This window comes from Patagioenas fasciata, chromosome 21, assembly GCF_037038585.1.
Source record: "Patagioenas fasciata isolate bPatFas1 chromosome 21, bPatFas1.hap1, whole genome shotgun sequence".
NCBI classification, from domain to species: Eukaryota; Metazoa; Chordata; class Aves; order Columbiformes; family Columbidae; genus Patagioenas; species Patagioenas fasciata.
In genome coordinates this window covers 2,449,805-2,467,963 of record NC_092540.1, presented here as the reverse complement: position 1 = coordinate 2,467,963, position 18,159 = coordinate 2,449,805, and the positions used below count along the sequence as shown (strand labels likewise).

Here is an 18,159-nt window from a genome sequence, read left to right as displayed (position 1 = left end):
GCCAAGGGACGTGGCACGATCTCAGCAGTTAAAATATAAGTGTAGGGGGTTGAACTACCCCGCCGTGGGTGTTATTCACCAGCGTGAGATCCAGTTTTCCAGTAACGCAAGTGACAGCCAGTATTGAGTGCAAATTGATTATCGGTGTGAAGCGAGGATTAAAAATAGCAGCTTTGTGTCAAACCCCACGTATGTTTTGACTAAATCCTAGATAACAAGGAGAATGGATAAGAGACAGAGATTATACAGAAAATGCCAAAAACCAAGAAGCTGGGATTAAAGAAAAGGATTTGAGTGGGTTAGAGCGGTTAATGATTGTCAAGTGCCATCCTGGCATCCAGCTGGGACAGCTGGGACTTCTCCTGGGGACGGCGCTTGATGCGGGTGCTTTGATCTGCAAACCTGAAAGAGGCATTTCCAAGTCATGGTGCTCAACACCCCGGGCTCAGGTCAGCTCAGGTCAAGGTTCAGGGGGCTCATGGTTGGTTTTTGAATCAACCGTCGTTGTAAATCAATTATTTTGCGTGGTTAGAAGACCTGGAACGTTCCCAGGAAGGATGGGTTGTCTGCTAAAGGGGCATCCCCAGCCATGTCCTTCGGTAGAATTGTACAGTGCTCCTTATGTTGTGAGCTAACGCATTTCTGCCCCTTTTTTGTTTCAATGAACTCTAAGTGCTTGAAATATATATATATATATTTCTTTTCTCTGTGATTAGCGCTCAGCAATTCCCCAAGGGATGCGTGTTGGCTGTCCCAGGACAAGCGAGAACTGCAAATTCTATGCCTAAGGAGTCGCTGCTTCAAATCACAGCATGCAAAGGTCTGTCATTATCACATTTTATAGCATCTGCTGTGATTACTGTAACCGTCCAAAATCACATAACAGACAGTTACCGCTTTCGCAAGACGAAGTATTTCACCAGACGAGGCAAGGCTTACAAATCAAATAATTTTATTGAGTTTCTGCTTCTATAGCATGTGGCACATAAAAGAGAATTAAGACACAAGGTGTGATGAGAAATTATGTGTTTGTCCTTCACTGAACAAAGGATTCATCTTACTCAGAAAAACAATGCAGAAATACACCCTTCTCTGCTAATCGTGGTGTTCGGTGAAGGCTGATGCTGTGACGTTTAGGAGATGGAAACTGAAGTTGACCTGAAGGTGGTGGCCAATGTGTGCAGTTCTGCCAGCCTGAAGTGAGGAGAAATGGCTGCCTTGCCAGCAAATTTGAACTCGGAACCAAAATATTTGCATGTACTTAATTTAATTACAGTGGAACAAACAGCACTAATGTCCTTATTAACTTGGAGAAAAATCCATGATGAGAAAGTGTCCAAAATCCACGTCTGGCTGATAAAGATCAGCCAGTTTAGCTGTGTTCGCAAAGCCAATGGTCGGGATGTTTAACTTCATTCTTGGCCTCTAAAGTTTCATTTTATTTTCAAAACTTGATCTTCCTCCAGGGATTTGGCCTTAGAAACTTTTTTCATTAAGTGCTGATAGTTCAAGAAAAAAATTTAGAAGCTTTTTTTTTTAATATTGGTTGTGTTTCTATATTTCCCTCTACCCTTTTGTTCACCCTTTACTACTAGGATGATATAAGAAATGAAGACCTAGTGCTCATGCAAGGATGTCACCCATTTCTCTAACATCTTCCCCCTTTATGTCCAAGCCCCACTTGGACTTGGGGCAACGCAATTCTCTCCACTCCGGATAACGTGGTGATGCACGGGAGGAATGAGCAGCAGCTACGAAGGGGTCTTAGGAAACTGTTCATGCAAGAAGCTCTGGGGAGGCTTCAAACACAGGAACAAAGAATTCTCCCCAGAGGAATCAACAGCATCTTTTTATATATGATGAAAGGAATTTGGGATACACACCGCACAAACTTCTAACAGCTCATGAACACCTCTACGTGAAGAGGAAACCTGCGGACACGCTGCTGGGTTTGGGCTGAGCACAAGAGGAAAGAACCGCTCGCAGATCCCAAGGTCTCGTGTGTCTTTTGCTGCTGCTGCTGCTCTTCCAGGTGGGACCGGTCCAGGGTCCCCTCCCCCGGCCACCCGTGCTCTCTGTAGACACTCAGAGCATCTTTGCGCTTTTCCAGCCTTCATACAGACTAAAAACTATTTTACATGTTGGTTTTACATACCAAACCTCCAGCTCATGTCTCAGTCTACCTTCTTCCTCTGGAAACGGATCCATACAGTGAAAGCCACGAGAAAATAAACATCACCTTGGGAGACGTATTAGACAAAGACATATTTGACCACGGAACGGGTTTCTGCCTTTACTTACGTGGGAACAGCCAGACTGGAAAGTCTCGCTGCTGCCAGTGCCACTCAGCAACAAATTACTGAGACTGTAGGCCAAGTGCAAAAATAACTTGGTTTAGTCCCATTTTCCTCGCTGCCGTCTGTATCACGGGCTGGGTGGTGGTTTGGGCGAGGGACAGGAGCCCTGGCTGTCGAAGCTCGCTGCCCGGCTGTGCCACTGCAGGGACACAAGAGAAATCACGTCTAAGCAAACCGGAGCCGTCATTTGAAATTCTTCACATCGCTTCGTTGCCCATCTCCTGCTCTGCAACATCCTCATTTACTCTATAGCGTGTTTCAACTTATTGACCGCCCGCGTTTAACCACTCAGGAAGAATTACTGAACAATTTACTTTATCGCTTTGTAAATCAATTCACAAAACGAAAGGCAAAATAAGCGCTCTCTGTGTGTGCTGTGAAGACAAAGCTTGCTCTCGGTTTAGTTGTTTCCTGGTTGCCTTTTTGTTTTAGAAATACTGCCTAATTGCAAAAGTACTTGAGTCTTTCCAGGCTGGTAATTTTACTGCACAGAACCTGTGCCCACAGTGCCAGAGACATTTCTCAAAGCGAAAATCAGATCAAAGAGTCAATGGATAGAGCAAACATTTTTTTGCCATACTTATGGGATCATAAATTTCAACTCATCTGCCTTGGGGGCTACTATTATAACTCAAAACCATTACTCCTCAAGCTTTTGAGTACTCACCCATCTCACCGTCTTGTTTTATTAAATTCAAATGACAAATGACAGGCATCTCCCAGAGACAACAGGAGGCATAATGCTCCCACTGCTTCGTACTCCCCCGAACAACTGCCTCCTCTCCTACATAAGCAGAAACTCTTTGCTGGATAATATTAATGCTCTAGCGTATACAAATTTAATTTCTATGGGTGAAAACTCATTCGAGTCAGGCGTGCAGGGCACAGACTCCGTGTCCACTTGGCCCCAGCTCCGGAGGCTGGTTTGTATCATTCGCTTCACAATATGTATCTTGTTGGTTACAAAGCAAGACAGGGTCAAGGATTCAGCAAATTTCCTTCCCCGAAGAGAGCAGCCAGTGTAAAGCAAAGTAACTCATGGGCCAAGCATGCACTATGTAGACAGAAATGGTAGGGTCCTCTGCATGCTCTTTGCATTGTTCTGCCTGCAGTTACAGTGAGTTTTGCCACTCCAAAATGTGATAAAACCTCTTCTGAGAGTAGATTCAAGTGGCCAATGTGCCAGGGGGAACCAGCAGATATTTTCCCTTCTTGTAATTAGAAAAGGTGAACCATTCATTGCGTAATTAACAGTCAGTTCAATGAGAGTCAAACATGCCCAAAAGTCTGGAAGAGGCCGGTTTTGCATAGCTTTAAAGATAAATGGTTGTTCTTCATTATGGGCATGACTTAGCTCTCAGCAAAGTTAGTGGGTTTTATCTGGAGAAATATTTTAAACAAATAAATGCTCCCATGCTGAATGTCAGAGGGACTTGGCAACATCAAAGACCCATTTTGCATTGTGCTGGGGATGATACCCTACGATATTAGAGTTTGTCTTTCGTGGATAACAGAGACGTTTCCAATGTTCAGAAGTCCTCTTCAAAGTCTGGGAAGACGTGCTGTGATTTCATAGTTCTCTTTATAGACACCTCACTTCACCCGGCGGATGGAGGAAGCAGCAATGGGTGGGATGGCTGCAGGACACCTGGGGGGTGAAGCCACAACAGCAGGTCCCAGCGGGACCTCGGGGATCAAAATGGGAACAGGTTTGTGCTGAGGCCAAGAGTTGATCATCAGAATAACTTCAAATACGCAACAGCGAGTGGGATTCTCATCTTGTGCTCACAAACTCCCCTTCTAACCAGCTGTGTGAGGAAGATAGTACTTACAAGCCTGCAATTAATGATTCATTTGCATATGTTCTCTTTTTACTGATGATGGTCATTAAAGAAGCGCAGTCATTACAGTTTGTTATTCACTGTTGATAAATATGGAGCAAGCAAAGACATGAAATGTAAGAGAAGCAAGTTTCCCTGAAGGCTAAAGCAAAGAAGAGGAGAAAGAACAATGCTGGCACACAGAGAACAGACTTGAGTCACGTTGCTGACCCAGAAATGCAGATTTTGGGCTGTGGTAGCGCAGAAATGCGTCTGGTGGATCCGGCCCAATGCTGCCCAGTGTCCTGGACAGCCAAGGAACATCTGGTGATGGTTTTCCTGATCATGTCACCAGAACCTGGGATCCTGAGCTGTAGTCAGAACACGTCAACAAGCTGCTTTTGTGGCTGGAGGATTTCCAGGCACGCCAGGCAGGGCGGCTCGTGTGTGATTAACAACGAAATTCGGGATTCCCCCACCTTTTCTCCCCCCATCTGCAGCCCTGAGGTGGCAGCAGGACTGAGCAGCTCCGGCTCAACGGCTCCAGTCACCTGCTTGCCGGTTCATGCTTTCAAAGAGACAATTCAATCCCAGCTCCCTGCTTTCGGCTCAAGATCAAGCGCTCGATCAGGAAAGACACGGATGTGCGGCAGAAGCCGTAACGAATCGGTAGAGCAAACAGAGACCGCGAGGATCAACGAGAAAGCAAACGCTCCATTTGCCGGTGCCCAGCAGCAAACGCTCTGAAGATTATTAAGATAATGAAGATGAAGATGATGAAGATGAGCCGGCCTGGATGGCCTCCATGTGCACAGGGACTCAGAGCTGACGATACAGATCCACATTGCTTTTAAAAGATGCACAAACACATACGGAAAAGATGACGCTGTAATCAACAAATACAATTTCCCACTCGTTTCTGTGCAGGAGCCTTCGCCTTTTCATGTTTGTGGGGTTTGTTTGGGGTTGTTCTTTTTAAGCTCCACGAGGGATTTGCAGACAGCAGTGCTAAAACTTGTAAGGGCAAATAAATACAGGAGCCATTTGCTTGCTGGCTCTGTGCACCAGCTTGTGGCACAAATACCAGAACAGACGATCAGAGGCTTTTTTTCCCTTTCTTTTAAGCAGAGCTCCTGACCTGTGCACTGGGGGGTGAAATGATTCACTCAGTTGGTTTATTTCTAAAGTCTTGGGGGCTCAGCAGCATTTTTCAAAGTGTGTGTTAGAAGGTGAGTCATCTTACGTGCCTTCTTTTTTTTGCCTCTGAATTTCGTCACAATAATTATGTCTTTTTCTTTCTATCTATTATTAAAAACTTTACAGGAGTCCTTCTTTCCAACTCCCACCTGAAAAACGGTGTAGTAAAGTCATATAAATGACTAACAGGAGAAAGAACTCCTGCCCCTGGGTCAGATGTGGCGGTGGGTATCGTGCTGTGAGGTGCTACGGATGATACAGGAATCAAGTAAACTGATCCAAACCAGATCACCAGCTCTCCATGGCACGCATTCCTTGCTCAGACAGCTGTGGATCATGCAGACGATTCCAGCGTTTGGGCATGGAAAGGCGAATTCACCGCCCAGAGGCAATATCACCGTTACACACCACTGGCACATCGGTTCAGTTCTGTTGTGATTTACACCAGTTCTGCACAGCTGACCTGGGGGGTTAATCGCGATTTACAGTGGTGCAAATATGAGATCGTGAAACCACTCGTGTGAATTTTCAAGTTTCCATTATCTGCTATACATATCTCCAATGTGTCTTACACTAAGATATTGATTGCTGCGCTTTCCCACTGCCGTAACTAACCCAGCTCTAGGAAGCAACAAAGATGCTGAAGGGAGCAAAGCATCTCCCGTGTGAGGAAAGGCTGAGGGAGCTGGGGCTCTGGAGCTGCACAAGAGGAGACTGAGGAGTGACCTCATTAGTGTTTACAGATATCTAAAGGGTGAGTGTCAGGAGGATGGAGCCAGGCTCTTCTCGGTGACAACCAATAACAGGGTAAGGGGCAATGGGTCCAAACTGGAACACAAGAGGTTCCACTTAAATATGAGAAGAAACTTCTTCCTGGTGAGGGTGGCAGAGCCTGGCCCAGGCTGCCCAGGGAGGTTGTGGAGTCTCCTTCTCTGCAGACATTCAAACCCGCCTGGACCCCTTCCTGTGGAACCTCAGCTGGGTGTTCCTGCTCCATGGGGGGATTGCACTGGATGAGCTTTCCAGGTCCCTTCAATCCCTGACATTCTGGGATTCTGTGAGATTCCTTTGATAAACCCTGGCTCTGGATGGGGCCCTACGGCCGCGTTTTGTCTGCGATACAGAAATCCCCACCCGGGGAGCAGCGGTAATGAAAAGGGCTGCAGAGCTCAGCTCGGGCGCTGCCGGCATCAACTTACACGGCTACAGCCACAAACACTCAGAGAAACAAATGGCAGAAACCAGCCCCATGAATCTGAGCTGGGATGGAGAGCACTGAGCACGATTTGCGTTCTTGTAAGGGAAAAGATAAGATTTCTAAGAAACAGGGTTCAATGCATATTAATTTGAAGTACTGCGGAGAACAACCAAGCCTGGTGTCTGCCTTCCAGTAGAGTTCAGTATCTGAACTTCAAAGGGAAAACAAGATGCTTTTTGTTATGTACTTTGTCTGTGAGTTTAAGGGAAAATGTTTCCTTAACCCCAGATCCAGTGGGAGGTTTTATTGCCTTTATTATACTATCACTGGCCACAAATACTGGCTTCCCTTTCATACCTGAAGTGTCACCAGCATGCGTGCCATTTTCCACAGCGCTCTCCTCCAGAATTTATGACCTAAATCAGGCAAAAACCCGAAGAGCTCTATAGGAGCGTGAGAAAATGGAGCGCGAGGAGGAAGAGAATGCTGGAGATGGTCAAAATGGTACCCAGGCGTTTCAGCCTTATTTTATCATCTGGGGCTGCATCAAGTGAATCTTTTTCTCTGGAGATGCTTAGAGCAATTACATTTGTTCTATTTATTCTCCCTCAAAGGCTGGGTGATGAGTCAACAGAAAAATCTTTCAGGAGGAAAAAAATTGAAACTTGAAATAGGCAATATCCCTGGACAATTTGTTCTGCAATCAGAACAGCATTCACTTCCCTTACTGCTCTCAATCTCTAATTTAAAATAGAAAAAAAAACCCAACGAAACAATACAGTAACAGTCACATCTGTAAATACAGTCCTTGCTCTAGGAGCTATTTCAAGACAGTGCAGATGTTGCTTTCCAGAGTTCATTTCTGGTGAGAAAATTCCCCCAGCTGCCATCAGAAATTCCCAAGTGAGAGCAGCAGCTCTCTGAAAGCCTCGAACCAGCTCAGCCGTGCACAGCACACGCATTAAAAGGGAAGAATTGTCCACGCACCTCTTTGAATGACTTCTTTACCTCCACTAATGGATGCCAGTGCGCGATGGGCTTGCGTGGGTACGCCAGCATCTCATTCCAGTGGTCTCTGCCCAGCCCTTCAGCGTTGACCCCCACACGGCAAACCCCAATAATCTCGTTGTGACCCACTCTGAAGAACAGTAGAGAAGAAACATGGTTATCGCTCTTGTTCACACACCAATTGCTGCTCAGAGTGAGAACATTTGATTTCTCAGGCAGGACAACGGTTTGCAGGACAAGCAAAGGGGAGCACAGCGCTCACTCAAGAAAATGCCATAAAGCAAAGGACCGATTTTACTGTACTCACTATTCTAGCAGGTAATTTTCCATAACTGTAAATATCAAGGAGAGTTTAACAGTATCTCACTAGAGATAGATCCTAAAAGGGGCTGACAAGAAGGATGGGGACAGACATTTTAGCAGGACCTGTTGTGAGAGGACAAGGGGTGATGGTTTAAACTAAAGGAGGGAGATTCAGGCTGGACATGAGGATTAAATTGTTGGCCCTGAGGGTGGTGAGAGCCTGGCCCAGGTTCCCAGAGAGGTGGTGGATGAACCATCCCTGGAGACATCCCAGGCCAGGCTGGACGGGGCTCTGAGCAACCTGAGCTGGTGAAGATGTCCCTGTCATGGCAGGGGGGGCACTGGATGAGCTTTGAAGGTCCTTTCCAACCCAAAATATTCTATTATTCTGTACCACAGAGCTGTGCAACCAGGGCTGTGATACTGAGGAAAATGGCTATTGAGCAGGAAAACCTGCACCCGAAAGGATGTTTTCCCCTCCACATCTCCAGAGCCTCCCACCTACCGATCGTAATCCATGACGGAGATTAGCAGACTGACTTGATCCATGTTCTCTGGGGGGATGTCAAAGATTATTGCTTCATTGTAAGTGGGATTAAGTGTGTTTTTCTTGATGGTGGTTTTCTTCTTTTTCAGTCTTCGCCCATCACAGAGCAAAGACACTTTGACATATGGATCTGGAGAGGAGCAGAGAGGAAAAGGCCTTCTGGTTATGGAAGTTTATTTTGTTACTGTCACAATATAGAAACAGCATTATCAAAGGATGGACTGTAAATTACCACAAGCCAAAGGCAACTCTGAATGCACTTTTAGAAAAGAGGATGCCTGTTTACCCGACAAACCCACCATTTCTTGTGCTGGTGTGAGTGTTGACACGAGGTTCAGGCACCGGAGAACCAGCGCTGCAGCCCACTTGGAACAAAAAACCAGCCATTTCCACCAGTTTTGCTGTGATAAGGGTCTGAAAGTGTAGGAAGGCCCCATCTCAACCCAAAAACCCATGGCGAATAAAGAAAAGAAGATGACAACGAGCACCGGGGCATTTGAGCTCGCATGAATTGCATGACCACAAACAGCAAACCCAACGCTTCCTCCGGAACAAACCCATAACATTTTCAACATTTGCCTAAAATAATACAGTGTAATGAAGCATTTTGACCATCCAAACAGGTAGAGGGGGTTATTTTACAGTGATCCTTTCCTGCACCAAAACTATCCAGCTGCTAACGTTATGTAGCAGAGTCACAGCGAGCAGGGGAATTTTAAACCCCATTTTCCCGATGTGGGAGGGCAGCAGAAAGAGAAGGCATTGGGGCAGCTCTGTTTTATGTGCTTTCACTGGCTGACCATGGCAGAATGCCCCGAGTTACAAACAGCTCCTGTTTGCTGTAACAGCACTCAGGCCATTTCGATGCATTTTCAAGCAAGAGTAAATGTGCAAGGTATTATTATAGAAACACTGTACACAGCACCAAGCTCCAGCAGAATAGAAATGTTTTCTGCAAAGGTCTTTTGCTGTATTTTTTCTGCCTTTTATACAAGTTGTCAACGAAATTCAAATGCAATTATGTTGAGCTCTGGTGAAGAAACTCTATGTTGAAATCTGGAATTGATGCATGCCGAATTTGCAAGCCGGCTCTTTGGAATTGTGAATGTATACGACCATCGTACAGAGGAATGCACATTCACCTGGGATTTAGCCAGGTGGCCCATGATCCTTTCCTAATCTTGGGGTGAAATGATTGATTCTGGATGTAGAGGATTCTCTGGTAGAAAACTCCCTATTCACGTAAATCCACAAGGGTCGGTGTCTGAAGCATCCAACCCAAGAGATGCATTAAAGCCTTGACCCCACAAACCCTCCCGTGGGGATGCAAACTGCTGGCAGCCTCCTCGAATAGTATATTTAGGTATATAATCACCCTTGAGAATGGTTTTTGAAGATAATTCTGCTTTTAAAAGGCGACACGGCCCTGCAGTGGGGCCCGTCCAACCATGGAGCACCCACCTGAGTAACCAGTGATGTCCATCGCTTTGAGATTCCTGCATTTAATGACTGTTAAGGTGAGGCGACCTGCAGTTGGCAAATAACAAAGGGAAAACATGATCTCTCCCAGGTCCACGCTTTCCTTCAATAAAACAGAGAACACATTATATTGGAAATGTGTGAGAACCAGCTCAGCTGCCCCCACCGCGAAGCTTCGTGCCGGATTCACGCAGCACTCGCTCTGCAACGGCCTTGTCTCTATTCTGCCATTTCCAAGCGAATGACACTTCACTATATGGCTGTGCTGTGGAATTCGATTTTTCCTGTGTATCCCAATGTTATTTGGCTAAAATTGAATACAAGGAGCAGGAGGAAAAATAAGAGATATCCAAATGTGATTTACTCAGTAGTTACAGACCAGAGGTCATGGCTTTAATACAGAAGAGAAGCAGAAGCGCCCCATCTAGTAACAATTGAGCTTTGAAGGTTGTAAAATCACGATCATTCGGACCGCCAGCCCCTTTGAGATGCCTTCAAAAAGCTCACAAACGCAGCATGAGGCATGTATAGGTATGTACATAAATAGTGAATTAGCCAGCAGATGGCACTCAGAAATGTTTGGTAGTTTCATAGAGGCAAATGCAATTTACTCTTTCAGTGCCCCATAAAACAACTTTTACACGTAGCTCTTAGCGCCTCTCGTACATGCAGCCTTATCTACTACACCCCCTATAATCCCATCCCATCCCATCACTGCCTTGCTCATGGAAATTCGGGGGAAAAAACCAAACCAACCAAAAGTATTCTCTGAACTAGAAAGCATTACCATCTGAAGCCAGCAGAAAGCTTTCTAAATACCTTCCAAAAGTGGATTAAAAAATATATATATATCTTATTTTGTACATACAGATCCCACATCTGTAGAGCAAACAACCCGTTTATTTTAGGAAACAGAGTATTTGATTCATTTCAATGTGATATAATGATCTGCTGAAAAGAAGTCGTAGCTGTTACTAGTAGAGCAATGGAACTAAAGAGACAAGTAAATGCAAAAGGCACTTAAAGCCTTGCTAAGTGTTAGGAGAACAGATCTTGTTGATGGATGAGATTTTTGCCAAATGATTTCCTTCTTGTTCTCTGGTAAGGCAAGGATTAGATATTTATTCTACTTACATGTGTGGAATACTAATGAACATTCTATAAAAGTCTTGGTTCTTGACAAAACTTCACTCGACTGGCAATTAAACTGAAAAATCTTCTCAAGCAGAGTGTATGAAAGAAACAGAGGCAGCCAGATGTTTTCTGGACAGAGCAACCTATGAGTAGATTTCTAAGTCTCTAAATAAATGTTCTCACAAGTTGTTATTTGGTGGTAAATAGGAGTTTAATACTCTCACCCACTCAGTGTTCCCACTCTGATCCCTCGCCTTAACGAACCAAGGGAATCCTGAACAGCTTCCCTTTCCATGCAACAAAATGATCTCGAGCCACGGCCTAATGAAATAGCTGAAAAATATTTGCTGAGTTATTATTCTTTTACCTTTAGAACCTCTTGATGTGTCTACCGGGAGCTAAATCCCTAGTCTCACAATATATCACTGCAGGTACCTCATTAAGGTACCAGGATCATTTTCATCACGAATGGAAGAGCTTTTAGAGCCCCCAGCATCTAACTCATTCATTCACAGTGCCTTTAAATGACCACTTAAAAATCGTGTGCCCGAAATTAGCGTTTGCTTTTTAAGCCATGACACTTCTCGTTACCTTTAGAGGTACTCGTCCTCTTTTAAAATGGATTGCTTGACACAACAAAGAGCCTGAATAAACAACAGTGCACTGAGGAGCACTTGGTAAGGAGTATCTGGAACCTGCTGCAAAACCACTTTTTCACCTGTCTCCAGCTCCAATCAGCCGCCACATCCCTCGTTCTTCGCTAGAGACTTTACTGGCAACAGAAAATAATTTAAAAGTATTCTGAAATTATGATTAGAAACGGTTGTTCTACTCCCAAATAAATGAACACCTGGACCTTCCTCTGTGTGCTGGCCCTGCAACAGCAACTGGCACCCAGAGAACTCACAGGGCCGGGGCTGCTCTCTGGCCTGTGTTGGTTTGGGAGGGGTGAGGGCAGGAAGCCTCGCACACAGATGTCAGAAGGGAGCAGGACTGTATGAGATCATGAGAGCACCCTCTGGGCACCACCTCATCTTCTCTTCCTCTCCTTGCACCAAGAGGACCTGCTCAGTGTATAAAACTAACATAAATTGTTCTTTGACCTCATTGTGTTAGGTTGAGAGGCTTTTCTTTGCAACCATAAATACAGGAGAGCATAATGTGTCCTGCGGGTACATTATTTTCTTGCAGATTATAGACACCGGGACATTTTCAAAATTCATATCAATACCTCTTAGGAAATAATGGAAGCTCTGAATCAATAAGCTTTGCAGACTTGAAACCAGAAATGTTTCACTGATTCACAAGCTGTGCAATCATTAATTAAATAGTTGAGTGCTAGCTATTCGAATAGCTTGTATCATCGCCTAAGTGCGCTCCTGTCTTCCTACCCACACCATTGATCTAATGTATTATTAGTCACCCAGAGCTTTCCTTGGGTATTTTGAAAACTGTGTTTACCCTTCTCATTTTTGATTAAGCAGAAATGTCCTTGGGTATGTTACAACTGGCTGAGACGTACCAATATTGGCCCGGTCCCAAAGAATGGCACAGAGAGAACGAGGGGATGGAGCCAAACGCAGCCCTTGACGTTTCTGCGGGAGCTCTGCAAGGCAGCTACACGAGGTGCCCCGGGCACCATGCTGGCTCTGCTCCTCTCACACCTCCTTTGGAGGCTTCCCCCTCAACAACGCTTCTGTTGGTGTCTCTCCACCTGTTTTTGTGGTGGGTTTTTTCATTTGGGGTTTTTCCCATTCAATTAGTTTGCTTAGATAGAAAAACATCCACTCTTTCTTGCAGAAGCGCTCCAGCAAAACACAGAACATACACAGGTTAAAAACACCATCGCCTTCTCCTGCAGCTTTGTGGTTTACGTGCTTTTCCTCCAGTGAGACCAAGCGTTAACCCCTTCCCAGTGTCACCCACTGGTCTTTTTGCTCTCACCTCTCCAGGTTCTTTGTATCGTGATCACAGAACAAGGGAAGGGAAATCCCCTGCCACCACACAAGTGAATTCACCCCAGGATCAACCCCACTGCACGTCACAGCTGACAGCGAGCTGGGTCTAGGGCAGATCTAATGGGTAGGTACCTCCAAGAGGCATCTGCTCGTGTGATGTCCCTTGTTCCTCTCCCGGCAATGCTTCACCAGGCAAACAGATGCGCCTGATGTCTGCTTGCCTCTTTGCCAGCGTTTTGCCTTTCATTATCACCCACTAATCATAACAGAGGTTCCTGTTTGTGGCTTGAAAGCCACGCGCTGTGAGCACCCTGCTAACTGACACCACTGCCTGTCCCCGCGGTTGGTCCTGCACCTCCCTCCCACCTCGCTCACAGGCAAGATGCTCAAAAGGCAACACAGCATCAGCTCGTAGCACGGCCCCAGCGACACCTCAGGGCGCCTGGCAGGCGTCACGTAGATCTTGGCATCCTCAGACACGGATGGCAAAAGCTGTGCTGGCACAAAGGCAGGACGGCCACTCTCTGCACCCTACCTGCCAGCCCAAAAGCTGCCTACCAGGGCCAACACACTGCATGGACACCGTGTTCCCTGTAGTGCGCAGGTGCTGAGCTCCAGCACATCACAGCTGCACACACGCGATGCAGCTCACCGCTCTCTTACAAAGTTATGAACAGGCTACGATGAAAGAAAAAGCACTAATAGTAGTGGCCAAGCGGTACAACTGGTGAGGAAGACGGTACTGAAAACAAAAGCTGCAGGCTTGCAAAGCAAACGTCTCTTCAAACTGCTGACCACAATGCAATAAATATTCATATCTGAAAGTTCATTCCCCAACAAATAAAGCAGGAGAGCAAAAGTATGAGATGAGGTGTGAAGGAAGCTGCACGATGGATTTTTGCAAGCTGTGGGGTTGTGCTGGTCACTAGGAAAGGATCCCCACTCATCCAGCCCCGGAGCTGCTCACCATACCTCTCCTCCAGGTCCCACACGCTGCAGCCTCCTCCAAAGCAAATACTCACCGTCGTCGCATACTGAATGTCCTTCCAGATGGTTGTCTCCCGGGAAAGATCCGAGGCCTCAAACAGGTTCTCCAAGATAACTTCTCCTATCATGTCGTGTCTGGAGAACCTGTCAAAGTCAAAGACGCTCAGGTGGAGCTTCCTGCTCACCAGCTCCTCGTGGGGCACGGGGAAGTGGAAGGACTCGTCGAAGGTGGGGTTCAGAGTCTTCCTGTGGACTCGCGTCTGGAACTTGCGCTTTCTGTCGGGCAGGAGGTAGATCTTCACGTAGGGATCTGAGCTGCCGCAGAAGTCTTTGGCTGGCAGGTCAAAAGCCCTGAGAATCCGCACGGTCAGTGTCTCATTCTCGTAGTCGTACTTGAGAGTGAAGTTAATCTTCCCGCAGGTCTTTGCTGCCTCTTTTTTGGGGTCCTCAGAGTCAACGGATTTTTGCTTATAGAGTTCGGGTTTAATGCGACCAATGCTGGTGGGCTGCTCAGCCACAGCCGGTGGGTCCATGCCATAGTCCATGCTGGACACGTGCATTTGCCGAGGAAGGTGCCTTTTGAAGGAGATGTGCCTGCGGGAGGAAGATATGAGAGCTGTACGGCTTTCCAAGGACATATATCTCCTTTTTCTTCCCAGATTACTAATGCTAGGAAAGCAGGGAGAACACAAGAATGAGGGCAACAGGTGCTCCTGACCTCGGTAGAGAAACCACGTATGCTATGGAAATGAACACTGAAAGGAACACCTCCACTGGTTAAAGGAACTGATCCAGCAAACCTCCCATCTTGCAGATTATTTACAGCAAGCCGCATTTTTTTCCCCTGTTACAGAGGTGAAACAGCCTACAGCTGTTGTAATATACATATAAATATTATATATATATATAAACATATATATATAAATATATGAGACCAAACATCTCCTTAACTGAGCCATAGACAACCCAGCGTGGAGACTCTTTCCCACCCTCAATCCTTACAATTCCAAGACACTGGCACTAAGTGTACCTCAGGCAAAAAACCTTTCAAAGAGAAAGAACCACCACTGGCTCAAAAAATGGGTCTTTTTCCGGATATTGCTGCCTCCAAACTTCTCCAACAGACTCTCATCGCAAACCAACAGATAATTCTTGACAGGGAGGAACGCGCGGGCTCCTCTGGGAGCTGTCGCTTGCCTCGAGCTCCCCTTCAGCACAAGGGAAACTGTTTGTAAGCAAAGCTTAGCCCAAGCAAAGCACAAAAGCTTTCTGTGGGCTCGCGGCATTATTTCAGATCAGCTGGTGTTTACAAGAGCAGTGTATGGAGTTATTTAACCATACGAAGGACTCGTACAGCCAGAGCATTTGCTTTCGGTGATACGTGGTGCTCAGAGACCTCGCTTCTCCTTGGCAGGTTCCTCAAAGGCGTTTTGGCCTGGGCTGTGAGTCAGAGATCCCAAACTGCTGCGGTTTTTCCCCAGCATCCCCGGCCCTGCCTGCCCGTGGGTCACGTTGGGCTCTTTCAGTTGAGAAAGTGGGTTTGAAACCTTCCCACACACAACCAAGTCCCACTTTCTTCATCCTGATTCAGACAGGCTGAGCTTTTGCGTTCTCCTCCACTGGAAAGGTGTCATGAAAGCAGAAGGAGCATAACAGAGAGGCCGTCAGCTGTCCAAAAAGCCCTGCAGCTAAATTAAAGAGTATATGCCACGATTGCAGGTGGCACCGCGTTGATTTTAACCCTGTCCTCTTCAACCAGAAGGCTGTGATCCATTTATTAATTCTGCAATGCCGTAGCCAATTTCTGAGCAACGTCTGTTTTCGCAGTCGCACTCGCCCGCATCAGAGGCACGGCCAAAAAAAGTGAGCAGAAGTGCTGGGGCGCAGCCAGGACCCTGCGATCGCCCTTTCCTGTCCCAGATTCACAGCCTTCTGTGTCGAGGAAGAGGTACCGTATTTCTTAGTATTCTTGCCGAGAAGGCATCCCAAGGTTCTCATAGCCTTATCCTGATTTACTGAGTATGACGGTGACATCTCTGTCCCCGGCCGAGGCAGAGACGTGCACGGAGCATAAGCACTGAGCGCAGCTGGTTCTAAGCTTGTGCAGCGAGCGATACGTCAATTCTGCTTATTTAATTGTTTCTGCTAGGAGCCACAACAACAAGAGGGAGCCAAAAAGGTCTAATTCTGTCTGACAGCATACCATCATTGATACTTCAGCCTGCCTCTCATGGTGGAACAAAATTAAAGTGGCCAAAGCATACTGACGGCTTGACACAATGAGGTCGAGTCACAGTAACTGGGCTTGAATCCTTCATTTTTTTTAAAGGGCCCATGATAAGGCAGTATTAACACATCGAATCATAGCATCATTTTGGTTGGAAGAGACCTTCAAGGTCATGGAGTCCAACCGTTCCCCACCCCGTCACTGCCCCATGTCCTGAGAACCTCATGTCTGTCTGTCCAACCCTCCAGGGATGGTGACTCCAGCACTGCCTTGGGCAGCCTGTTCCAACACCCAACAACTGTTTCACCTCTGCTGTGTTGTATTTCTTTGGAAATCAACTTTCCGATCATTGGAAAGTAACCCAGTGTGTAGGTGGGAGTGCTTCCTTCAGCCTCCCTGGAGGTACCTGAACCTCAGGCTCCATTAAATGCTTCTCACACCTGCAGAGCATCGTGTCCCGCTCACCTGGTGGAGGACGCAGGCTCCGTCGTCTGCCTCTGCATCCGCGTGCGCCGCATGATGTGGTCCTTCATGGACATCTGGACCTCCGCGGGGATGTCTGGTGACGTGTGGCTGATCTTCACCGCTGCCTCCAGGAAGCTTATGGCGCCCGTGTCCTTGAGCTTGTCTGCCATGCTCTCCTTAGCGCAGCCTGCCTCGCTCTGCGAGACGGCCGGGTAAGAAGAAACGGCCTTGTTCCTCCAGGGAACCCAGCACAGCTTCCAAAAGAGAAAGAGAAAAACTGCCACCAGGGCCAGGCCACACACAATAACTATCACCGCAAGGAGGCTGACGGAGAGCTCTACAGGGGAGAGAAGGCGACAGCGACAGGGGAGGAATGGGGAAGGAGAAAAGAAAAGAAAGACGGTGAGAAAGCCATAGGTAAAAGGAAGAAATGCCCCAAACTGACATATCATGACTAATGGAGAGCTCTTAGCAGGCTCTGCAAGCAGGAGTCAAACTCAAATAAGCATCCCCAGATGGATTTGTGCCCTCCTCCTGCCCCAGACACATCTGGCAAGAAACAGCTGCCTCCAGATGGCCAGAGCTATGAAGTTTTATACCGTGATACTTAGACTGGCTATAAAATATCATCCTTGATTTGTTTTGTGATGCTGGCAAACGGCTGAGCCTGAAGCTGAGAATTGTAGAACGGGATGATAGATACAAGCTCCAGAAACTGCCTTTTTGCTTCGTACCACAGGTGCTCAGACACTATATTACAAAAATCTATCTACCGTGATCCTGGAAGCAGATTGTTGTTGTATTATCAACACTCACATCTCATCAGATGTGCCCATAGGGAATAAAAACTAAATACCAATACCAAAAAAAAACCCAAACCAACAAACAAAAGCAACATCCACAAGCTGCTGATGCAGTGAAATCGAACGTAGAAGAATTCTGTACAGAAAGTGCTACGCGTTCTTCCTTATTCTGAATAGCACAGAAGCCGTGTGCGTTCTCTGACTCCCTGAGTCACTTTTACCTCATATGCTGTGTATTTCAGCCTTTTTTGGAGAGGAAAGAGCTTCCATATCTATGGCTGAAGAATCAGGAAAAAAAGGAAGCTATAGATAGATAGATATGATGTAGGCTATGAAATGATTCACAACACTTCAAAAAGAGAAAACATTGGCTATTTTTAATTCCTTTCTTACAGCGTATTCCCAGGTTCCCACACAAACCAATATTCCAACTTTTTGCATATATGTCTATGTTGTTACAAAGGAAATATTAATAGTCGTAGTGAAGAATCCATCACTGTTGGAAGTTATGTGACAAGAAAAGTTTCTGTTAAGCTGCTTCTGCCCATTCTGAGAAGTTACATAGCACGCATGGATCTGCCAGTGCACCAGCCTCATTAATGGAAAACATCAGAAATAATCAGTCATCTGTTCCGAAAACCTGTTGCCAGCTTGAGAGAGATCTTAGTTCATGTCA

The 18,159-nt window shown here is 46.3% G+C and overlaps 1 protein-coding gene across 1 annotated transcript in view; it reads right to left on the bottom strand.

Moving 5' to 3' along the window:
• Positions 1 to 935: 935 nt before the first annotated feature.
• Positions 936 to 18,159, bottom strand: part of SYT6 (synaptotagmin 6) — a 31,966-nt gene continuing 14,742 nt past the window's right edge. Inside the window, exons 2-7 of the mRNA XM_065854494.2 lie at positions 16,681 to 17,017; positions 14,024 to 14,582; positions 9,892 to 10,012; positions 8,389 to 8,560; positions 7,560 to 7,710; positions 936 to 2,496 (exon numbers count right to left, since the gene is read on the bottom strand). Coding sequence (XP_065710566.1) covers positions 2,425 to 2,496; positions 7,560 to 7,710; positions 8,389 to 8,560; positions 9,892 to 10,012; positions 14,024 to 14,582; positions 16,681 to 17,017 — 1,412 coding nt within the window. The 3' untranslated portion in view covers positions 936 to 2,424. The remainder of the gene's footprint in view (positions 2,497 to 7,559; positions 7,711 to 8,388; positions 8,561 to 9,891; positions 10,013 to 14,023; positions 14,583 to 16,680; positions 17,018 to 18,159) is intronic.